At 42.4% G+C, this 26,029-nt stretch overlaps 1 protein-coding gene across 1 annotated transcript in view; it reads left to right on the forward strand.

Annotated features, from left to right (window-relative positions):
* LOC125233739 (importin-11) overlaps positions 1-8,704 on the forward strand; it is a 73,820-nt gene extending 65,116 nt beyond the window's left edge. The window contains exon 19 of the mRNA XM_048139808.1: positions 7,882-8,704. Within this exon, the coding sequence (XP_047995765.1) occupies positions 7,882-7,986 (105 nt within the window). The 3' untranslated portion in view covers positions 7,987-8,704. The remainder of the gene's footprint in view (positions 1-7,881) is intronic.
* Positions 8,705-26,029: the final 17,325 nt, after the last annotated feature.

Genomic DNA, 26,029 nt, shown 5'->3' on the forward strand with positions numbered 1-26,029 from the left:
TCACGCACCATCAGGTACGTCATCGTGTAGCGTCTCATGTTACACTACTCTCCTCTAGTACAGGAGAGTGTGAGGGCGGGCGCGGGCGCGGGCGCGGCGGCCCCCGCCCCCCCACGCCGCACGAGCTGCGCCGCCGCGCGCGCGCCGCCACGCACCCCGCGCACGCGCTCGACCTGCGCGCCGTCACGCACCATCAGGTACGTCATCGTGTAGCGTCTCATGTTACACTACTCTCCTCTAGTACAGGAGAGTGTGAGGGCGGGCGCGGGCGCGGGCGCGGCGGCCCCCGCCCCCCCACGCCGCACGAGCTGCGCCGCCGCGCGCGCGCCGCCACGCACCCCGCGCACGCGCTCGACCTGCGCGCCGTCACGCACCATCAGGTACGTCATCGTGTAGCGTCTCATGTTACACTACTCTCCTCTAGTACAGGAGAGTGTGAGGGCGGGCGCGGGCGCGGGCGCGGCGGCCCCCGCCCCCCCACGCCGCACGAGCTGCGCCGCCGCGCGCGCGCCGCCACGCACCCCGCGCACGCGCTCGACCTGCGCGCCGTCACGCACCATCAGGTACGTCATCGTGTAGCGTCTCATGTTACACTACTCTCCTCTAGTACAGGAGAGTGTGAGGGCGGGCGCGGGCGCGGGCGCGGCGGCCCCCGCCCCCCCACGCCGCACGAGCTGCGCCGCCGCGCGCGCGCCGCCACGCACCCCGCGCACGCGCTCGACCTGCGCGCCGTCACGCACCATCAGGTACGTCATCGTGTAGCGTCTCATGTTACACTACTCTCCTCTAGTACAGGAGAGTGTGAGGGCGGGCGCGGGCGCGGGCGCGGCGGCCCCCGCCCCCCCCACGCCGCACGAGCTGCGCCGCCGCGCGCGCGCCGCCACGCACCCCGCGCACGCGCTCGACCTGCGCGCCGTCACGCACCATCAGGTACGTCATCGTGTAGCGTCTCATGTTACACTACTCTCCTCTAGTACAGGAGAGTGTGAGGGCGGGCGCGGGCGCGGGCGCGGCGGCCCCCGCCCCCCCACGCCGCACGAGCTGCGCCGCCGCGCGCGCGCCGCCACGCACCCCGCGCACGCGCTCGACCTGCGCGCCGTCACGCACCATCAGGTACGTCATCGTGTAGCGTCTCATGTTACACTACTCTCCTCTAGTACAGGAGAGTGTGAGGGCGGGCGCGGGCGCGGGCGCGGCGGCCCCCGCCCCCCCCACGCCGCACGAGCTGCGCCGCCGCGCGCGCGCCGCCACGCACCCCGCGCACGCGCTCGACCTGCGCGCCGTCACGCACCATCAGGTACGTCATCGTGTAGCGTCTCATGTTACACTACTCTCCTCTAGTACAGGAGAGTGTGAGGGCGGGCGCGGGCGCGGGCGCGGCGGCCCCCGCCCCCCCACGCCGCACGAGCTGCGCCGCCGCGCGCGCCGCCACGCACCCCGCGCACGCGCTCGACCTGCGCGCCGTCACGCACCATCAGGTACGTCATCGTGTAGCGTCTCATGTTACACTACTCTCCTCTAGTACAGGAGAGTGTGAGGGCGGGCGCGGGCGCGGGCGCGGCGGCCCCCGCCCCCCCACGCCGCACGAGCTGCGCCGCCGCGCGCGCGCCGCCACGCACCCCGCGCACGCGCTCGACCTGCGCGCCGTCACGCACCATCAGGTACGTCATCGTGTAGCGTCTCATGTTACACTACTCTCCTCTAGTACAGGAGAGTGTGAGGGCGGGCGCGGGCGCGGGCGCGGCGGCCCCCGCCCCCCCCACGCCGCACGAGCTGCGCCGCCGCGCGCGCGCCGCCACGCACCCCGCGCACGCGCTCGACCTGCGCGCCGTCACGCACCATCAGGTACGTCATCGTGTAGCGTCTCATGTTACACTACTCTCCTCTAGTACAGGAGAGTGTGAGGGCGGGCGCGGGCGCGGGCGCGGCGGCCCCCGCCCCCCACGCCGCACGAGCTGCGCCGCCGCGCGCGCCGCCACGCACCCCGCGCACGCGCTCGACCTGCGCGCCGTCACGCACCATCAGGTACGTCATCGTGTAGCGTCTCATGTTACACTACTCTCCTCTAGTACAGGAGAGTGTGAGGGCGGGCGCGGGCGCGGGCGCGGCGGCCCCCGCCCCCCCCCACGCCGCACGAGCTGCGCCGCCGCGCGCGCGCCGCCACGCACCCCGCGCACGCGCTCGACCTGCGCGCCGTCACGCACCATCAGGTACGTCATCGTGTAGCGTCTCATGTTACACTACTCTCCTCTAGTACAGGAGAGTGTGAGGGCGGGCGCGGGCGCGGGCGCGGCGGCCCCCGCCCCCCCCGCCGCACGAGCTGCGCCGGAGGGCACGCGCCGCCACCCACCCCGCGCACGCGCTCGATCTGCGCGCTGTCACGCACCATCAGGTACGTCGTCGTGTAACGTGTTATGTTATACCATTCTACTACCGGAGGGTGTGACGACGGCCACTACCGACACGCCGCATCAATTGAAGAGGGCGCTAGCGACCGCACGTCCCGCTCGTGCGCTCGATCTCCGGGCTATGACTCACCGTATTATAATTTAAACAGATCCTACGAACGAAACCTAAATACTAAATCTAATATCCCGGTCACGGCACCGCGTATAATAAACGCGTAGTATTAGTGTTGTGTTCCCGCCTGTGAATGAGGTTGTCGAAACCCCGAGAGAAGTACGAAGTATTAGTAAGTAACATTAGAATATAAACAAATACCACAACCTTCTCTCTAAATACATGTAGTCTCATGGAAATAAAAAGCGATGAAACGCCGCGCGAAAAAACAACGAGAAACCCCCGTTCAAAAAACACTAAACTCCGACTAAGAGCCGGTTGCATCAAATCGTCTGTCACCGTTAAAGCGTTCGTTAAATTTTATTGTATGGGAAGTTCATAATCATAATCATTTTATTGGTAAAGCTAATTTACATGTCAGTCAATGATACAATAAAAAGAAAACATTAATAATAATAATAGTCCTTACGTATTATACATCGTAAGCATATCAAATAAGAATTAAGTCAAGAAATGAGTACAAGAAGTAAATAAAAATAAAAATATTAAATTACAATAAAAATTAAAATTGAATTCTGCACTTTCAATAGAAAGTAATCATTATCCTTTGTTCGTTATGAACTCGTTGTAATTGTAGAACGGGCGCTCAATAAGCCACTTTTTTAAGCGATACTTAAAGCTAGATATGCTTGGGGCTTCAGTGATGCTATCTGGTAGGTGGTTAAAGACCGTGGGACCCATGACGTGGGTCAGTTTTGAGGACTTGGCGAGCCTGCGGCCGATAACAATGAGCTTCCCTGCATTTCTTGTATTTCGCCCATGTACCATGCCATTTGTCTTGTACATTGAAATATTCTCTCGTACGTAAACTGCTATTTGCATAATTATAACAGCAGGTAACGTCAGTATACCTAACTCTTTAAATAGCGGTTTAGCCGGTGTATCTGCTGGTACTCGAGCTAGAATTCTAATCGCGCGTTTTTGCAGGCGAAATACCCTTTCCCACTCGGCACAGCGACCCCAGAGTTCAGCACCATATTGTATCAGCGAGTGAACGGTGGCAAAGTAGCATGTACGGGCTACCTCTGGAGCCACTGTCTTGGCAACCCGGCTTAGAGCAAAGCAGGCACTAGCCATTTTACCGCACAGCTTGTCGACGTGTCGATCCCATTTCAAACCCGAGTCGATTTCAAACCCAAGAAAGGTTGAGGCGGTGGTTTGTTCCAATAATGTTCCGTTGATTTGAACAAGTAGTGGTGATAAACTCCGGCCCGCTAGGTTGAAATGGACGAAATGGGTCTTTTTAGGTTTAACGCTAGGCCGTTTATTTTGAACCACTGAGCTAGCTGCGCTGCTGTCTCATTCAATGCATGACGAACGCCATCCATTGTTGGGGCCGTTACAATAGCTGCTACATCGTCTGCATACATCAGGACTTCAGCAGTTTTTATAGCGTCTGGCAGGTCGTTCAGAAGGAGTGAGAAGAGGAGGTTTGATACAGACGATCCCTGCGCGACGCCCATCTGGGCCCCCGATGGATCTGACCTCGCCTTCCCTCCATCACCGACAACGACTTGCGATCTATTTTGCAGCAAGCTCTTAAATAGAGATAATGCTGTGCCCTGGATGCCATAATGGCTGAGCTTGCCCTCGAGTACGGCGTGGTCGGCGACATCAAATGCCTTCGAGAGGTCGCAGCACAAGACGGCCACGTGCATCTGATGCTCTCTTGCGGCCATAATGCGCCGAACCAGGTCGCGGGTCAGGGAGGTTGTGGATCGGCCCGCGCGGTACGCGTATTGCCGGTCTGACAGACTATCAGTGGCGATTAAAAAGCTAGTGAGACGAGTACTTAGCCCATTTTCAAAGACTTTAGCTATCGCTGGTATGATCGAGACGGGCCTATATGCGTCTATATCCCCTCTATTGCCCTTGCCTTTGAAGATAGGGGCTACTTTGCTAACTTTTAGTGATTCTGGGTAAGTTCCTTCATCTATACAGCGCGTAAAGAGTTCTGCCATAACGAAAGATAAGGGAATAGGCGCTAGTCTTAGTTATAACATATTAATACCGTATACATCTTTAGAGGCCTTCGGTGGAATGTGAGAAGTTACCAAACGGTATACCTCATCCGCTGTAAAGGGGCGGAGAGTAAGCAGTTGTGTGAGGGCAGGGCGCGCATCGCGCAGCGCACGCAGGGCGCCGGCGACGTCGGCGCGCGGCGCCCCGCACGCCGCTGCGGCGCTCAAGAACCTGCGATTCATCGCGTCAACTACCTGCTTCTTACTGCTATACTTTGACCCATCAGGTTTACGAATCACATCAGTCACATCTAAGGTAGGACTGTTGTACTTTCCACGTTCGGTATTTATTACAGTCCACATAGCTCTAGCCGTGTTTTTTTTTGATTTAATTATATTGTTATGATGACTAGATTTACAATTTTTAACTAATTTATCATAGTGCAATTTCATGTCATGTATCATATTATTCAAAAACTCATTATTCATATGTCTATTTCTAAAATCTAAAATGTCAAAAAATAGAGATTTATAATGTTTCACATCTGCAGTAATCCAGGAGTCGACCCTAGTACATAATTTTGTTTTTCGCAATGGAAAACAAATATCAAATTTACCAACTATAATGTTTATAAGTGAAAAAGCCAGTTTTTTTGCATCGTTATTTTTTAGGAGTACCTCGTTCCAATCAACACTATTAATACTTGCTGTGAAATTAGCCTGGTTTAATTTAGAGAAGGATCTTGCATATGTATGAGAGGTGTTGAGAGAACGCTTATCCGGTAGTAATATTTCTCCTTTAATAGCGAGGTGGTCACTAAGGTTCGTAGTTACAGGCATAACGCTGACTGAACTTTTTGGTAAATTTAAGTATAAATGGTCAAGGCAGGTCGAAGTGGTAGGCGTAACGCGTGTTGGGAAGTCCACCACGTTCGTTAACCCATGAGAGCGGAGTACGTCCGACAATTTTTTTAAATCGGTACTAGCATCACCCAAAACATTAATATTGAAATCTCCCACTATAATACAATGCAAATCTAATTCGTTTATCTTACTGAGCACCCGTTCGAAGGCAATAAGGAAATCGTTCACACAAATTAAATTTGTTCTATATATACATATTATGGTTAAGTCATAATCAATCAAATCTATAGCAGAAATCTCACAGTCCCGTTCAATCGATAAGTTCACTAACTCCGTATTCTCAACGCATTTAACACTGTCTCGCGCATATAAACACGATCCACCGTGCATCGAGTTAATCCTACAAAAACAAGAAACTAGTTTGTAGCCATCGACCTGTACACATTTTAATTTTGTAATTGGGAGCCAGTGTTCCGTGATACCTAGGATGTCACATTTCATTTCATCTTGCAGTAAAACTTCCAGACGAAGTGTTTTATTCTCCAACGCAGCAATATTTTGGTGGCATACTGTCACAGTTCGGTGCATCATGTTGTGTTTCTTACGGCTGCTCGATGCGACTGGCGGCCGGGTCCTGCACGCGTCCGCGCCGGCCGCTATCGGGTGTGGTGCGAGTGTCGGCGGGCCGCGCGGCTTGCGCCCCGCCAGTTCGTCTACGAAACCACTCAGATATTTTTACACCGGGTGGCCACGACATTGGTGTATACATTTTCTCCTGCAAGTGCTCAGGAAATCCAATAATAAAGGCTGCATGTTTGTCTGTCCGAATATCGCGTTTTTCAACGGTAATTGCATTGCTCTCTACCCGTTCAGTGAGGTACTTCAACACATTTTGAGTGGTCGTTTCTGGCCTGAATAACCAAGCTTGTACGTATTTCTGACGCTCCACTATTTGAAGGTCGGTGTCTTGTTTCCCGCTCCGACGATAATGGGTCGAGGTTTAGGAATGCGTTTGTACGTCACTTTTTCCCATTTATGAGAGTGAGTGTCATCCTTATTAATATGATTCGGGGTTGCATCCACGGGATGTTGAGTCAGAGTCTGTGGTATGTTTATGTTGCTCTTTGACGGTTCTTCTGAGGTAGCAACGCTCGGCTCGGTTACTGTTGAATTAGGTGTAACCGGTTTACCTTCACCGCAGTCGGTTCGAGCAGAGTTAACACATGACGGAGATACCAAATCTGCTGGCAATTCTGGCGGGCTCGCTGACACTGGGACCACGCCGCACTGTATGGACTCCGCTCGGCTTACCTCGGGCGTTATCGGTGACTTTCCGACGACTATTGCTACTGATCCGCTAGCGGTAATTGCGCTTGATTTCTTTGCTTTATTTGTTTTAGTAGTCAGTGTCGCTAGCGCTGCCGTTTTTAGGCGCGCTTGTCGCATTGGCCGCTGCAGCGCTGCTGGAGGCGTTGCAGCAGGAATTGACTTACGGGGCTTCGTTGCGTTACCCTCCAATTGAATTTTAAGACGATTTAGCACTTCACTTTGATCCGTAATTATTAGATTTTGCTCATTTATCTTTATTTCTAGCGCACTTATTTTATCACTCAGTGACGTTATAGTTACATGTAGTTCGCGAATAGCACTTTGGAGGTCTTTTTCCGGCATTGTTACTATTTTAAATTGAATAATTCGCTGGATAGCAGTGTTACGTCTCGGGCTGTGAAATACCCACATAGACTTCTGCTGCGTGACGATGATGTGTCTGTCAAATGTGGTTGATGCAACTGGCCCTAATACTAATAAACTGTCCCATTTCTGGTTTCCTCCATTAACCGAGCTCCCCAGTGTAATAAAGTAAGGTCAGTGCGGGCAAGACCGGCATAGTTTATTTGAAATAAAGTTTGAATAGATAAAACTCTATAATTAATGTAGTCTGGCGTAATGCGCATGGTCCTATGCGATAACAAATATAAATAGCTTTTATAATATGTTAATATACAAATATTCCGACTGCTTCTATTTTATTTTAATTTTTAGCGGAACCATGTTGAACTCGGTGTTCGAGTTCGAAACACAAATCAAGATTATTGTTAACTAGTGTTCGTCCTAGGGATATGTATTGAAGACCAATTGCTTGAGGATGAAAAACTGGTATACCTTCGGAGGTGTGAGAGGCGTAGATATATAAACACAAAAGTTATAGTCAATAGACGGTCTTCTCCACACTGACCTTAATGACATGCCACAAGACCGACATCAATTTTTTTTTATTTTTATAAATGGACTTACTCTTGACCACAGACTAGCCAAAGCCAAAGACGTGGCCTACGATAGAGTGAGCCCGCCCAGTCCAATTGCTTCACCTGTTTAGTTTAATCTACAACTCTCTCTTTCACTAAATAGTAAACTACAAAATAAAAAACCTAAAAATACATTTCATACGAACTTTACCTTAAACCGTTGTTTCCAGTTGGAGACCCTGAAAGCGCAAGTGGGCCCAGAGACCTTCGATCGCATCCTACAGTCCACCGACAAAGAGACCCTGCAGCAGATCAGGGAATACATACCCATTTGAACACTTCTCCTATTCATGTAAGGGAAACTTAGACTTTTCAATCACTGCTCATGTTTTTATACAAACACAAGAAAAAAATCTACGTTCCCTAAATATACCGTCATCTGCTATAAATGTCCTCATTTCTCACTGACTGACACTGACATTTCTCACCAGGCGACGCCTGTGCAAGTTCGTAGATATGTCACTGTCATTCACAACCTGTCACTAAGTGACCCACAACTGACCCTTTAGCACAACTTGCCTTGTCGCGCGCGAGTTCATACTTGAAGTCGCGCTTGATGTATAGACTCGCGCGCGACAAGGCAAGTTGTGTTAAAGGTGCTGGTAAACCTTATTTCATATGTGAGAGGGAGAAAAAATATTTTGCTCTCACGTATGAAATGACATTGGCATGGTGCAAATCCGTCTTAATCTTTCAGTGTGCCTCATTGGTTGTACAACGAAGACCACAAATATATTGGACACGGTCTTATAAGTCATAATCAGAGGGCGGAATTGCTCATGGCAAAAATCAAACGTCAATAGAGTTGGAACGTTGAATTCTATCGACTATCGATTACACTGAAATGACGTAAGTACGACAAAGATACCTTTTTATCCATTTGTTGACTGTTTTTCGTTTTGGATTAACCATTTTTTTCAAACGTGAATTAGTTTAAAAAGGACTAGTGACAGAAATGGTAATTATATGTCATACAATTTACTTTTAATTTAATCAAAGAGGTCAAAATCAAATGGTCGAATAGCTAATCAAAGAGGTTAATGTTAAAGTCAGAAATGTAAAAGGAGACTGAATTTATCGATAGCTGAAAATGTCGATAAAATTTAACATTCCAACTCTATTGACGTTTGATTTTTACCATGAGCAATTCAGCCCTCTGGTCATAATATCTGGCAACCCCTGTTTCCATATCCCACATTCGAGTTATCCAGTTTTTTGTGCGATGTTGTCTTCCTATAATAATTGTTATGGTTCTCTAAAGTATAAAAGCTGATATTGCCCGTGTATAAGGCTTGATTTAGACGACGTGTGAACTGGCATGCGATTTTAGTTACATTGCGGACTTTTGAAGTTACATACTGTACATTTGTAAACCTTATTGCAATGGGATAACGTCTACCGATGGTTAGTTGTCCAGAGTGTTTCTGTTAGTACAATTTTGGAAGCCTAAGCTATCAAACACCGCAATGTAATAAAATTCGTATGCGAGTTCTCGTACCAGTCGTACCGTCTAAATGGGCTTTTAATCTCTACATCTCTAGTTTCGGAGAACCTTAGAAAAAATGTGTCATAAACTTTTAAAACGCGAATAGTGATTGGAAAATTCCTAATAAAAAGTCATTTACAATGCGTCTTATAGATTTTAGTTAAATTTAAAAGTAATTAATCATTCTAGCATGTTCTTGTACGATCTGTATTTTTATTATTCCACGATATTGATATTAGATAGGATGCGACGCAATATTATTTCATTATTTGAAACCGCTTATCGTTTTAAGATGTACATTTTGTATTACTATATTTTGTTGTTTGTTTCCTTATTTTTGTGGAAACAAGTATTTTCTATACAGATAGACTGACGATGAAACATTTTTGTTAGAAATTGCACTACATTTATTTTGTTATTAAAAATTACGGTATAATAATTAATACGAACATGTATAATATGATTGTGATATACTTACAATTTCCTATAATAGCTTTAAATATAGGAGGAATGGTATTCTGTGCTATTCATTTGCAAGGATCGATGTTTAAAAAAATAGATTGTAAGTAAAATACTTAGAGTTGTGCGTTCAAATGGAGTACAGAATGCCACGCTCTAGGTGTAGAAATATAAATAATGCACGTGACTAATAAAGATGAAATGCAGCTGTAATCAAAAATTATGTTTAAAAGTAAATTTGTATAAACTTATAAAGGAAGGTTTACATGAAGGTTTACTTAAAAAATAGGGGCATTGAAAATATACGAGCATTTAAAAAGTAAAAATCTAACAAATTCTATGTATGAAATATCATTATGATTTTAAAATATTGATACCCACTTCTAAAAATCTGAAAACGGGGGTCACATAAATTTGGTCGAATATCGCTTGGCACGTTTCGATACATTTTCAGTATCATACACGTTAAACTTTCGTGAGACATATTCAAATAATTAATGAATCTTCGGTTGTACTCACGTTATTACATATATCGCTATGGCTGCGACATGTTTCGGGCTAATTCGGAGGCCCCTCTTCAGGCATACAGGAGTTCACGCGACGGCTAAACTCCGAGGATTTTCAGTATCGCCTACAAGGGGCCATACAACTTACTTTCGAGCGATATTCAACCTAAAAAGCTTGAGTGGCGCGAATTTAAATCGTTAATTAAGGAAAATTCAAGTGAATTGTAATGTCTAAGAATTTCGCAATAAATGATCATTTTATCATTAGATATAGAACATTATTGTGCTACAATCGTAAACTTGCATGTAAAACATTTTCATCATTGTTGAATCATTTTACATACTATTGTAACGTTGAAATTGGCAAATTCTAACGAATATACGTATAGTAATATCATAATAATTATGACTTATGACATTTATCGGTAGTTCTGCTGTGCCTCTTTTTTACGCCGTGTATGTATTTTGTAAATAAGTCATGCGAGGTATTTTATACGAAATAAAAATAAAATAATGACTGCATCAGTACGTTTTTATAATTTAAAATGTATCTTCAAATACCATAGCGCAGCGGGAACCTTTTTTTATGACCACAGACACTTTCTCCATGTAACCCAAGGCCGAAAGAGTAACACGTTCACTGCTCCATTCTAAATGAGGAGTGTCTTTTCAAAAGGACTTATTTCCATAAGTCAACAAGGTTTATTTCTCTAGAAAGACAGAAAAATAACCTATGTTGACTTATGGAAATAAGTCCTTTTGAAAAGACACTCCTCAAATTGGAAACTTCATGGTTTTGCAATAAGCCTTATTGTGAACGTGTCAATTGATGGCATGGTTATGTGTCTAGTGAGTGGAGGGTTGAGTATTCCTATCATAGTACCATATCTACATACTCCCCACAAAGCAATAAACATAATGTAATTATAAATGTAATGTATTGAAGATACAAAATGAATATAAAATCGGACTGGTGAGGATATAACCTTTAAATCTTCCTCGAAAGCACGTAGTTTGCTTTAACTAAATTAGTGTCAATACATTTGGAAACGCCGAATCGGCCTGAGCCTGTCAAAGAAACCTTAAATAATATACTCCATTTCAAATACGTCACAATAATAGGTACTACTTTAACCCATGAATTTTTCTTTTAACGAGATATTAATATAAATATGTGATAGACAATTGTTTTCTGACTCTGGGGAAAATAATAAAAAAAATATTTAATACCGATTTTAATACTAAATCAGTGTGTGAAGTTAAATAGGCCAAAACGTATTTATATAAATAAATTTATTTGTAAAGTTTTACTACTATTAGCAAGGTACACTATTTGTGAAACCCCCATGATAAAATGTTTAAACATAAACTAATTACTAACTCCGAAAAATCTCCCTAAATCACATACTAAAAATCGCCATCATCCTGTTTTTTCACACTTTTCCGCCATTTTATCTTTATCTTTAAATAATAAATAGTTAATCATAATATTATTAAATTTATTTAATTATTTATTAAATGATAATAAATACTGAATAATAATTAAGCTAAAAAGGTGGTTTCGGATTAGAAGCTTATTATAATTGAGTCGGAACTGCCATAGAGTATCCAACACTGAAAAGTTAGCACTTATAGTTTAGTCTGTGGTGTCCTAATTGACAGATTACAGTCGATAAGTAGAAAATAAATATACATATAATCACGCCTGTATCCCATAAAGGGGTAGGCAGAGCACATGAACTACTAAGTTTCAGTGCCACTCTTGGCAAAAAGGGGTTGAAAGAAGTCCAAATTGTAAGTAGAAAATAGCTTATTACGTTTGCCTTTTGTTATCTAATTGGGAGCACTTCAAATCGTCACGAGTCAGTGCAAACTGCATACAACTAAAGCAAAAATAAAAAGTGCGTGTAACAAAATGCCTTAAATAAAAATGGTCTGGCCAGGTGTCTTTTGAAATATGCGAACGTGTCAGACAATATCAGTACAAAATGTACTGAAGTTGAATGATGTAGCATGTAAAAAATAATAAATAACTTTGATTTATTAACATGAAGCAGCTCAAGCCGATTCAGCGTCAAGTGTGAATCCTTTAGACGCCAGCATGCGTATATTATGTTAAGGAGACTATAATTACTACGATTTCATTGTACTATATTATGTAAATTTAATAAATTGGTCGTAAATTTTACTGAAGTGCCATTGATCTGTGTTTTAATTTGTTAATCCTACCTCTTGGGCCCTTGTGCCTGATCCATTAGGCCTGAGTGCGCGCTCAGGCGAGACGACTGAAAAAAACTAATTAGTCCGTCAGTTACATTGTCAAAGAATTTTAGACAGGTATTTTTTCTTTTTTCTCGTAAACGAAAAATGACGACGGTACAGTGCGTTGAAGTTTCGCGTGACGTCACGTCTAGGTACAATTTTTACTTAGAAGTGACGTCACAAGCCGGAAGTCACAAGCTTCGCTCGGTTCTATTTTAATACATCACGTCTTTAGATAAAAAAAAACTCTTATACCTAAATACAAAAACAAAAAAAAAAGAGAAAAAACAAAAACTTAATTTCTGGCCGGGATTCGAAATCCTGACACCTACGATCTATCTGCGTACATTAGACCGACCTCGTACGACTGAGCTAAGCGGAATTGATGCGCGCGCGGCGAAATTAACGACCATATTTTACGTTACTAACGCGAAAGAAAAACTCATGAAAACTCGAAAATTCGCGTTTTCCGGGATCTAAGGCTACGCTAGATCGATTTTTCACCCCCGAAAACCCCCATATAACAAATTTCAGCGAAATCGTTAGAGCGGTTTCCGAGATCGTCGGTATAAATAAATAAATATACAAGAATTGCTCGTTTAAAAGTATAAGATTAGGAAAAGCGAAAAATATGTGTTCTGTATTTTTGGACGATCTAACTGACGGACTTTTTATATAGTCGTCATCCCTATTGAACTGTTCTGAGGCTGAAACTTATATTGACCGGGATATAGACCGTGATTACCTTTTTGATTTTTGTCGAGCTCCCGATATTTCGACGCAGTTCCATGCATCATGATCACGGAAAACTGACGAAGGTGTGTGGATGTCAAAGTTGCATAGACAGCGCGCGATCTACCCTCCTTCGCGCGCGTCGGCTGCGTTCACTTTCAGCGTTACCACTGGTCGCATTCGTCAGTTTTCCGTGATCATGATGCATGCAACCGCATCGAAATATCGGGAGCTCGACAAAAATCAAAAAGGTAATCACGGTCTATATCCCGGTCAATATAAGACTAGTTACTTCTCTACAATGCCTAAACTAACTAAGGTAGGTAAGTAAAAATGCGAAGTTATTCCAATCCCATCCAGTACAGTCGAGAAAACCACACGTTATTTAACAACATTACCGTCCGGCCTGCATTAGCTAATACGCTCTCGTGTACAGGATGCTCTTTTTACCCCTGCGTGGATTGTGTTGCTACCTAGCAAAATCTAACAAGATTATAAATATAAATACCTACTTACAACTAGTACGATTCTATTTTAATTGCGTATACTTAGTCAAATATTTATAACATTAACGTTTCACATTTCGTCCAAAAATTTCAACACAGGTCGATCAATACCAGCCTGCATGCTTTACGACAAGGTTCTGGAATAAGTGAATTCGATTTGTCACAAATTTTTAATTGTAACTACTCAATAAAATTGCTCTAAAATTTCTAATAAACTTTATTATCAAATAAAATAAAGGTGACAGAGCTGGTAATAGAGCTAACAAAAGCAAGTCGATTTTTTATAGATTGAAATCAACTTTCTTATACGTTTAGAGCAGAGAGGCGTGGTGCTAAAGGGTTGAAAAAATGAATTCTGCTTGAGTCAAAAAATTACAATTTATTTTTGCAGATTGCTGGGTTCTTTTCCCCAAATAAAATCCAATTTAATCTAAAAACTAAATGCTCAAAATGAACGAAATCCAAGCACTCTGTGTAAAGCAGGCTAGTTTATGCCCCGCCTGGAGATTTCTCGGGCGGCCGCACCAAACCTAATGGGGATGCATTTTAAAGGTGCCCCACACCGCCGTACATTCTCAACCGTATGCTAGAGGGATAGGAGGCAGAGTCGCCAGGTGAAAGAGTATTGGCGACGGGCCAGAAGACGGGATCGATTTGGGTTTGCGGACTTAAAACGGCGTAGATATATTATGTATTAATTCTTAAAGACATGCTATACGAGCCTACAAATTGTGCTGATTCGTCGGAGTCAAATCGTTTTAGTGACGCCAATTATGGGGTAGTTTAAGTATAAAAATCAATTAACCCACCATTTTATATGGAATTTGACAGATGACAGCCCACTAACCCTTAGTTAAGTGGTTGGTGCAAGTGGGCCTTAGTGTTTTAAAAAAATCCTTATAGCAAAAAATGGCCGACAGGACGAACTAGGTAATATGCAGACATTAAACGTCGATACGAACATTATCCCAAAAGCTTCATCCTTGAGAAAATGAAGAAGGTCTGGCGGCTCTTAGTCCATACTATTAGGCATAAAAAAACGTAAACAAATAATTAAAGTGCATTTTCGGGTAAGTAGTTAAATTTCAATCAATTATTTATTCGTGATAACCAGGGCCCGTCACGCCCGGGCCAACTTTCATGCCGATGACATAAATTTGACGTCACGCTGCATATAGGTGATTCAAGAGTTTTATTTAATAATTAATCATTATTCATCAATCATTTTAATCATGACTTCAATACGAATCTATTCATACGTAAAATAATTAATACCTACTTGGTACGTGAATAGTAAATTAAATTGTTTATTTTTATACATACCTTTTATTAAATAGTTTTGTTACCATATTTCAATAAATTATAAAAACAAAACAAAATTGTTTCCTTATCGTTTCACGTATCAAGTAGGTATAAATTATTTCACGTAAATGAGTAGCTCACTTTTGAAGTCATTTGTACATGATTAAATTGATTGTTGAATAATGATTAATTATTACAATAAAATTATTTGAATCACCTATATGCAGTGTGACGTCAAATTGATGTCATCGGCATGAAAGTTACGGGCCCTGGTGATAACAAACATTTGTTGGTTAACTATATAGCCAAATACAAATCAAGCGGATCTGTTTTTAACCCCCTATTTGGTCGTGTATCATTAACCCTCAACTGGCTTAAAGAGTCTGTCAAGAGTATATTTTGTTTGCATTTATTTAAATTAAGGGCCACTTGCACCAACGAAAATGGAGGGTTAACCGTTTTATATGGAATTTGACAGATGACAGCCCACTAACCCTGAGTTAAGTGGTTGGTGCAAGTAGGCCTAAGAGGATACTCACTATAGTCTAGGCACATCTCGGACACTAGCGATCATATATATGAAAGAAGTGCGTTCCTAGCACACATTCTAAGCTCGTGTAGGTGAACGCGTACCATGCGGTAACTGTGAGGTACCGAGAGGGGATGGGCGGTACTTTCTGCGGGGAGCAGGAGTGGCCATACTGTACAGTACTTTTATTATATGTCAGCCTAAGATACGTGACGCAATGGTTAGCTGTAAAGTCATGTAATCATGTTTACCAATAAATAAATAAATAAATAATAATAATTATACTGTGGTCTAGGACACCGTAATACAATTTTAAACTGGCAAAATATTGGGAACAGCTGGATTAGTGGACTTCAACTCGCATTTGGCTCCCGCAGGGGGCGGGGCTCAATTCAACCCTCGTCACATCACACGGACGTTGTCGCAATTAAATATAGCCACGGATGTTTATTGTCAACATCGTACAGTCAGAATCAAGAGAGGATGAAACAACCAAAGTTATTGGACATCCGGAATAACTTTTTTTAAATTTAATCATCATCATCCTCCTTGCGTTATCCCGGCATTTCATACATTTCGGCATTTTTGGGATGTCATGGGAGCCTGGGGGACCCCAGGGACCTTATTGAAATTAGTCCGGTTTCCTCATGATGTTTTCCTTCACTGAAAAGCGACTGGCAAATATCAAATGACATTTCGCACACAAATTCCGAAAAACTCATTGGTGCGAGCCCGAGCCGGGGTTTGAACCCGCGACCTCCGGATCGAAAGTCGCTAGGGCTTGCAATATCGGACGATTTTCAATTCCGGAACTGGTTTTCGAGATTGGACTTCAATTCCGGAATTCCGGAACTAGTTCCGGAATTGAAAAATTTTTTTTTGTTTTGTTTTCTGATGGATTTCTGATGAAATAATACAATTTTAAATTGAAATTTATTATTAATCGACGTTTAAGACAATAACTCCGTACCTGAAAGGCATATAACATTGCAATTTTTATTTTAGTAATTTTACAGGAGAGTCCATTTTGTGTCAAAACGGTCTTGCGAAGTATTTCGAACAACAGCAAACGATACAAACGAGGTTTTAGTGCCAGTTTTGTCATAGTAGTTAACATTAAAGTAAATATATTTAGCATTATTATTTAATAGTATTTGACACATCATTCAGTAATAAAAAAAAACTACATATTTTAGACAAGAACTAAATAAATCTTCCCCAAATACAGTGTTTTCCTTCTGAACTTATTTCATATTTGAGGATTTACAGCAATATGGACGAGGACAACATTATTGTTTTATCAATTAATCTAATAAAAACAAGGGTTTTAAATGCATATGCATCGATTGTCCACCGAAATAATGAAAAAGTAATAATTTACAACAATGGCACAACGTCTTATTTACATAAATGTAATAAAATAAATATTGAATTACCTGTATCAGACTCGAGGCCCAAAAAGTCAGATTTCCTGATTTATACCTAGGTACATGTATGTACACCTTGAATTTTTGTAAAAAATAAAGCATACTTTTCATATCCACCATTTTCCATACGTTGCAGTAAAGTCCACCAGTTTAGTAAAATATGCACACGTCTTTGTGAAAAGTGTATAAGTAACTACGACGTTACGCTTGTGAATGAATGTAATACCAAATACTACGATTTGCATCTGAATTTAAGTTCGCAAAACCAGAAAGAGACAATGGTTAGATCATATTAGAGGGTTAAAATTTAAAATTACACTATCTCGCTCTAACTAGCCCCTTTGGCCATAAAATAGGGTACTACCTGAGTCCGAGCAGTGTCTAAATTATGAATTTACATATTTCTTATACATTCTGTGGTAATTTTGTAAAATAACCAGGCTGATATTACACGTTTTCATCTAAAAATACATATTTTTTTCAATTCCGGAATTTTCGAGATTATGTGTTTCAATTCCGGAACTGTAATATCGGAAAAATTGACCGAAATTCCGGAATTTCGAGATTCCGGAATTCCGGAATGCAAGCCCTAAAAGTCGCACGTAATTACCGCTATCTTTATTAAATATAATATAAGTAGATAAATATGTACAGCCGGCGCCTAACCCACAGAGAACCTCCTATAGAGTGGCAGTCTTGTATATTTGGTTCGCGATACGAGTCACCAGTGTTTGGGGTGCGAGGAGCGGGCGGGGAATGTGTTAAGCGCGCTGTGATTGGCCGTTTCAAGGACGGCGGGCAGTCGCGCCAGATGAAAAGGGACAGAAGTATGACTGTCCCTCTACTGACGCGTAAGTGGCCAATGTAAGTTGACCTATGCCGGCTCTGAATAAATTATAAATATGACTTATTTGTGGAATGTAATGCCGTCTGTTTTTAAATTTGAGCTTCTTGTTACCTTTCCACACCATTTCACACTACAGGTGGACATCTTTAAGGCATCAAAATACCCTTTTCCAATTTTTTTGTGCGAAAAACACGCGCTGCTTTCGGGTCTGTTACTTGGTCGATACTGATCGGGCACGGCGAGCGCCCGCGCTTATATCAGTGCAAATACTAGGAAGGCTGGCCACCGCGAGTCGTCTTGTAATAGATGTCTATAGGGGTTGGTCTGTGTATTAAGACGGCTGATCGAAACACGGTCTGTCTCTGTCGCGCCAATAAGGAAGAGCGACAGAGGAAGCTAGCGAAATAATCGCGGACAGATGTACCTACAAAGAAACCTACGGATCCAAATGAAAATCTTATTTTTTTTAAACGTTTCAATAAGAATACTTTTATTACGCGGGCGAAGCCGCGGGTAAAAGCTAGTAAATAAATAAAATAAATAAATGAATAAATATTGGGGACACCTTACACAGATCAACTTAGCCCCAAACTAAGCAAAGCTTGTACTATGAGTGCTAAGCGACGATATACATACTTAAATAGATAAATATATACTTATATACATAGAAAACATCCATGACTCTGGAACAAATATCTGTGCTCATCACACAAATAAATGCCCTTACCGGGATTCGAATCCAGGACCGCGGCTTAGCAGACAGGGTCACTACCGACTGAGCTAGACCAGTCGTCAATGTTTGTTGTTTGTGTTATTATCGTAAATGTTTGTGCACTTGGCTATTTACGTGTCCAAAAATGACTAAGTTTAATTATTCTTGCGACGTGTAGATTGTATAGGCATACATTTATTATTTAGCGCAGTGGTGGAGTTTTTATGGTGCGCAGGGGCAGGTCTAAATCCAGGTCTAAACGACAGTTGGGCGAAGGTCGTTAGCTCGTGCATACAGAGCCGGCCCCAAATTGCTCCCACTTCCCCTACTTTTAAATTCTATTTCACATCATTCCTTGGATATCTGGGGCATAGCCTGCAACGTCTTGCCACAGATGCGAAACGGACAGCTGCATCATCATAAGTGTAGGCAACGGAACTACAACCTCCATGCTGCGCGCATGCTGGCAGCCTGGCCGGCGGCCTGGATGCCGCTGCCAGCGCGCGTCTTTTGTTTATGTATATATTTTTTCAGTGTGTGTTATGATATGAAATGTCAACAAGGCTCATATGTATAGTTTTGCACATCAGATTGTAATAATTACTATGTGTAAATAGCCTTTTCTTTTGTATATATCCGTGTAAATAATTGTGTAAAGTGCCTGTGTGTTGTAAATAAACTGTATATAGAACTTTCGTGTATAATTTTCGTCACCCGCGGCCCAACCTAAACAATAAATACTGTCGCCATTGAGGTATATGTACTACGTACTAGAGGCGACGTTGCCAAGCGAAAACTCTGCACATGCTGACAAATGCGCGGGGTGCGGGGAGCGGTTATTTACGCGTAGAGTAGGTCGACCACCAGATGTGACACATTATTATATTCTGCCTAACGGGAATTTTACATTATAGTTAAATAAAATACGGATATTCTAGTCAAACTTATTTATTTATTTACAACTTAAACAATACAAATTAATACAAAATAATTGTGCTGTATTTATCTTCTTCTTTAAAATACACAATGAACATATATATGTGTGGTCAGTTGGTAACCAAGTTTCCTCAGCACGATTTTTTTGGACAAAGCGTATCAATTGTTCCCTTTTTTCATGACCAGGCCGAAGAAAACTGCAAAAAGTGAGCCTGCTAAAAATACAATTTTACTCAAAAACTATTAACTATATATATTAAACAAATAACCTTTTTTTATATTTTAGTAACATAATTAATGAAATAGTAAGTAGTTACTTAATAATTTTCCAAATAGAAATATTTATATTTCGCAACTCTATTAGAGGTGAAACACATTAGTAGGAACAGTGTAAATGGCACATCTGCGCGGTTAACTTTTTATAGTCTATGATTGCGTCACCAAAATGGCGGCAGTGTCGCTCCCGCTCGCGAGTTTGTAGAATATTCAATCTTAAAATATTATAGACGAGTTTTTTGTTTAATTTACCGATGAAATGTCACACCTTGGCTTTTATTTGATTTCCTCGAGTGATTATTACAATTTTTAAGCACACAAGAAGGCATTATTCACGTGGAAAGTAAATGCATCACGGCACGTCACTGCACCGCAAAGACCTGGTAAGGACTGACAACGTTGCGGTCCATGGACCGCAGTGCGTTGTGTAAAAATTCTCTTAGCAACGTCGCCTCTAGTACGTAGTACATATACCTCAATGACTGTCGCTAATAAGAAGCTGCGTCAACAGGTATCACCAGGCTAGGGGTAGCGGGTTGGATAACGGCAGGTAGCGGTAGGGATAGCACTCACCGACTCGACGTAAGACTGCCCCACAAGGATGGGGCGCGACCCGATACAGCCCTCACAGCGCCGAGCGCGGAAGGAGCCTCTCACACCCCAGCAGGGGTGTCGAAAGACATCACCAGCAGCTGCGACTCCTCATCCTGGGGCATCGTTACTAGACGTCTTCTGTGATACATCTGTGTTCTCGGCTGTGCGTTTGGCTTCCTCCCAACTGGTGATAAGGTTAGTTAAGTCCCGGCGCGAACTCCGCGATATGGGAACGAGGTTCTGATGGCTGCGGGAGACAACGTGATCAAAAATTCCACCACACATTTAGTGTAAGGGCTGAGGGCACGCTCGTAGGCTGTGTTACAGGGCGTGCGGCGTGTATGTCAAACTAATTGAAGCTCATACAAGTAGCCTGAGTCGACGCTGCGTATGGTGGACGCACGCTCGCCCGACCCGCAGCACGCTCCGCCTAAACAAACGCTCCGAGCCTCCACTCAGGCTTTATACGTATAGTATATAACCTGAGTAGACGCTCGGAGCGTATAAAGTTTATACATAGTCTTGGTTTATGAAATACTAGCTTTTACCCGCGGCTTCGCTCGCGTTAGAGAGAGACAAAAAGTAGCCTATGTCACTCTCCGTCCCTTCAACTATCTCCACTTAAAAAATGACGTCATTTCGTCGCTCCGTTTTGCCGTGAAGGACGGACAAACAGACACACACACTTTCCCATTTATAATATTAGTATGGATTGCTAAGGCCCACTTGCACCAACCACTTAACTCAGGGTTAGTGGGCTGTCATCTGTCAAATTCCATATAAAATGGTGGGTTAACCCTCCATTTTCGTTAGCCAGTGGCCCTAATTAGACTAGACTATCAACCCAGAAATAGGCACAGAATTGTCAGTGTCTTCCATAGCTGGGCACCGTTAATCAAATAGTTAACTTCGATAATCGTTAATCCGTTACTTAAAAAGTTAACTTCGTTAATCGTTAAAGCGATAAGTTTCGGTAGATTTAACGGAAGTTAAAGTTAATCGATAATCCGTTAACACGTCATAAAAATAGGACTCCACTGTAGGTATTATGCACAGAATTACAGTTAAACCAGAATGAGTAGTTAGGTCAAAAAGTGTGTCCACATGAGAGGTCATTGTTTGGGCTGGTGTCCCTCTCTAGGCTTGTGTCGTTCACGAACTATGAACTGTTAGGAATAAAATCCCATCAATGACCGAAATGAACTGAATCTTTCCGTGGTCTGAGAATCGGTCTTTGCTCATTTAGTTCAGTATAGGATCGGCGAGCGCGAGCGATTTGGATCGAGAACGAATGTGTGACTGCGCCGACCGAGAGCGAGAGCTACTTAGCAGAGCAACAAAGAAAGTCAAGTTTTCATATTAAACTTCGGTTACTTACAACCTTTCGGCCCGGAATGTTACTATCTGTGGACTATTCGTATCATTTTGACACTATTCGGTCCCATTCGTTCTGATCTTTCCGACCGCAGTGGTCGCTGGTCTGGCTGAACTAAATGAGCAAAAGACCTAAAAGAGCGAACTAGTTCGTGGGAGCGATTGAACGAGATCGGAGCGCTCCGATCAACGAACGAAACGGCACAAGCCTATCCCTCTCGCACTTACTGACAATGTCAACATTATTCAGTGACGTCATCACTGTCATACATTGGGGATACCAGTCAATTTTCAAAGTTACTACCAAATCTACTAATACCCATTTGAACATATTTTTAATTATACAAATCTTTGATTTATTGGCATCAAAATAATTACATTATAATTATTTTCCAATTCTTTTAAATATATATAGAAACACTAATTTGAATATAACACTAAAATAATATAAGAAGTTATAAAGTCAGGTAATATACAGATAAAAATTCTACTACTATGGTAACCTCATTAACACTGGCCGCACGTGCGAGAGGGACACCAGCCCAAACAATGCCCTCTCATGTGGACCGTTTTCGCTAGTCTGATATGATCACCTTTCTGTCTCAGTGATAAGGTTCAATTTAGTATGGCAAAAAATGTGATTCCACAATCTAGTTTAATAATTCTAAATCTATGGTATTATGTATTTCTATTTACTAAGTATCCACCAAAAACCATTAAAACCTGTGACGCCAATCGGTAAAAAACCGAAATGTAATAATTACGGTCTCTTCGGGCTTTTACCGCCGTTGGTTGGCTAAATCCTAGGTTTTACTTCGGATTGGTATTTTTTTTTTTTAGAATTATTGGGTCATTCATGCGGTCGCGATCGCGGTGCGTCGGTTCATCAGATTGAGATTTGAGACGACAACTCGATGCTGTGGGCCACGATAACTTGGTAGAGTAATCTAAGGCCCGCGCCGGACTCTAACTCGATACGTCGGTTGTGCGATTTGTCTGGTCATACCTGATGATTGCACTCTATTCCCAGGTTTGTGATCGATCTAGCACGCCTAATAAGATTTAGAAGATCTCGAATAAGTGATCCAAAGTCGCCAATTGGTCTTTAGACTGTTTATAACCGACGGATCTGCTTTTACCGATAAAACCTAGGTTTTGCCGTACTACGGGCTTTTACAGTAGCAGTAAGAACGTGGTTTTCGCGGCGCAGCGAGCCGCTTGGGGTGCTGGATTAACGATTAACGGACTCTATGAAATTTAACGGAAGTTAATGAATCCGTTAACATTTTTTAAAGTTAACTTAAAAGTTAATCCGTTAATCGAAATGTTAACTTCGTTAATTAACGATTAACGGATTAACGAGTTAATGCCCAGCTATGGTCAAGTGTCAATGTCACTATGGTGAAATCGAAACGCGTTTAGCCTCTTTGTTGTCAACGGCCGGTAGTCCACGTGCTATTGTAAAATCTAGCTATCAATTTACAAGTGCTAACTCACCATACACTATCGTACTTACCGTACAAAAATTATGAATAATTAGCTCATATCACCTTGACACTGGCGAAATAGTCCCAATGGACTGAAGCCATTTAATTTTAAAAAACTGAACTGAACTGGGCTACTGCCGGTTAAGCCGAAATGACAATCGTTGACTAGACGCCGATGAAACGCAGTCAGGCTCTGTCCCGCCAATAGGGAACTTGACTGTAGTTAAAATGAAATATGTTATACCATGCACGAAATAAAACATCGGATAATTATATGAAAAACATGGACAGAAGTTATTTTTAAATCCAATTTCTATTTAATAAGTCAGGTAGAAATATCTAAAGTAACTAAGTTGACCGTGACGTCACTCAATTCGATTTCATATGAATTCCATATTAGCAAGTCGTTCAAATTCGTTTTGACAGTTCTTAAAAAGAAGCGGATTTGACTAGGAGGCAAGTAGCCTATACGGTGTAGAGCGACAAGGATAGACAACAACGACATTGTAGAGGTAGTAAGCAATGTGCATGGCATGGGTGTGCTGAATGTTCGGTGTGGTTGCAGCATTAGGACGGTGTCATAACGAGAGCCGTAAAACTCGGCGCTGCGACACAGATCTCGAATAACCAGCGCGGCCAGTAAACTAATATCCCGCGGTTCATTAACTAATTCTTGAGAAAGTCCGCTCCGGCGGGGATAGAACTAATGGCGGCTACATGAGAACGAGGCGCGGACCGAGTCAACGGAGTTTAGTCATTTTAAAATTACTAGGAATCCTTAGAATTTATTTTTCCCCTCACTAGCTCGGAAACACGTGTTTTGTCCTTTAATACCAGCGGGTAAAAACGCATTTTATCCACTAGTGGGTAAAGTAATTTGACCTTGAATAAAGTCAAATTAACTGCTTTAAAATTGATAAAAGGAAGTGAATCTAGTAATAAAGATGATTTACCACCTGTGGAAGTACTGGAAGCAGTGATAAACGCATTTTTTGCGTTGTAGTTTCCTCGCTATAGTGAGGGGAAAAGTTTTGTGTTACACTCGGGTGCAAATGTATTTTACTTCTCGTGTGTTAAAAAACTCGCAAGTTCAGGATTCTATTCTCGAACCACTCGCTTCGCTCGTGGTTCAACTATAGAATCCTTTCACTTGCTCGTTTTTCAATTCCACACTCGGCGTTAAAATACAACTTTGCCCCCTTGTATAACAAATAACTATAGTCATGTCTGTCACGTGTTAAGTTAAGACTGAAGGCTGAGCTCCGCGCAGGACCGAAGTTCCGGAAAGTCCGAGACGACTTTGAGCGTAAACGAAATTGATGTAATTATGAAACTGCATGGTTAAGTTTCATAGTCACTTTTAGAAAAGGGTTGGAGGAAATCGAAGTTTTGATACTTGTAATGTTGCAGTGAGAGGTTGCCGGCCCATCGCCACCATTGAACCCATATCTCACAGTCAACTTCGAAGCAGGTGGCGATATTCTTAATCCATTTCCAAACGGAGGAGTAATTTTAAGATTTAGGTAAGATCCTACTGGAAATATTTCACAGATTATGTTACCTTAGGGCGCGTATGGCACATCAAACGAGAATGTTTAGTCTTTAATTATATGAATTGGTTTTTAATAAATCATAATAAATAAATATTATGGGACATTCATACACAGATTGACTGAGTACCACGGTACTTAACTTACTTACCACGGTTTACTTTTGAAATTTATGGGTTGTCGCTATCCGCTACCCGCTTATCGCTCCCGCCGTCAGTAATTTATGGCCCGCCGCCGGCACGGTGACGCAGCAATTAGCCGCCTTAACGAAGGCTTCAAATAAATATCATTTCAGATTAATGCGCCGGTTATAAACTGATCATTATTACTCCAAGTCCAAGGAGGAGGATATTTGAGAATTTTGCGCGGAAAAAAACACGAGAAAAGCACTCACTGTATTCTATATGACATCATGATTATCATGACACTCCAGCTTACTATCAGGTGAGATTGTCACATGCTTTTTGGTGAACATTTGATTACATGTGGCACTACAGTTATGGAAAATCAGCGCTTCGGCATGCCGTGGCAATATGCTGAGTGGGCTCCCAATTTAACATCTAGATTGTGTTGTATTTATCTCTGTTATATTTGTCCAACTCCAAACTGATGTTATATAAAAAATATTCTATTCTATTCTATTCTAAAAATATATCGATTACCAAGTTAAAATTATCCGCCCGTCGAAATTGTCCCCCTGTACCTTAACTACTTTTAGATAATATTTACTATAAAAATCGCAAGGTAGTTTTCAACAAAATTTGTTTTTTTATTGAACTTTAGTCACCTGCAATAATATGTTAAGACATGTTATATTGCTTGTGACTGTACGTATAAAGTATAGCCAACCACTAAAATAAGATTATTACGATTCTGTTAAAATATGTATACTTAAAGCAGAATTTATATTTGATCATAATCTTATTTTCCGAGCTCAAAATCCCTAGCGACACTACAAAATTCATTTAAAATTTCCTAATTAGCTCTTAAAAGCAAAACGAATTCCCCAAAAGGAGCCTGAGCTCGGAAAACTATCTTTTCGCAGCATACTCTGCCATTTTGGCATCACAAGCTCCCTTGACTCGTCGTTTAAAAAAATAACGGGTCCCAAGATGGCGTTTCTACTCAATTTAGATATCAACGGGATTGCTATCTTTAGTAATTACCCGTTCTTTGGTTGGAATAAAATGGGGATAAGCTTTTCCTTTGGTCTTTTGTTGTGTTAGTATTGGGCATTGTTTTAAAGATATGCGACACACAGAAAATGTACTATTTCTGCCCTCTGGCTGATAGCGTCTTTCTGGCCGTTGCGCTAAACGAAGTTATCGCTTCT

This window comes from Leguminivora glycinivorella, chromosome 15 (genome assembly GCF_023078275.1).
Source record: "Leguminivora glycinivorella isolate SPB_JAAS2020 chromosome 15, LegGlyc_1.1, whole genome shotgun sequence".
Lineage (NCBI taxonomy): Eukaryota > Metazoa > Arthropoda > Insecta > Lepidoptera > Tortricidae > Leguminivora > Leguminivora glycinivorella.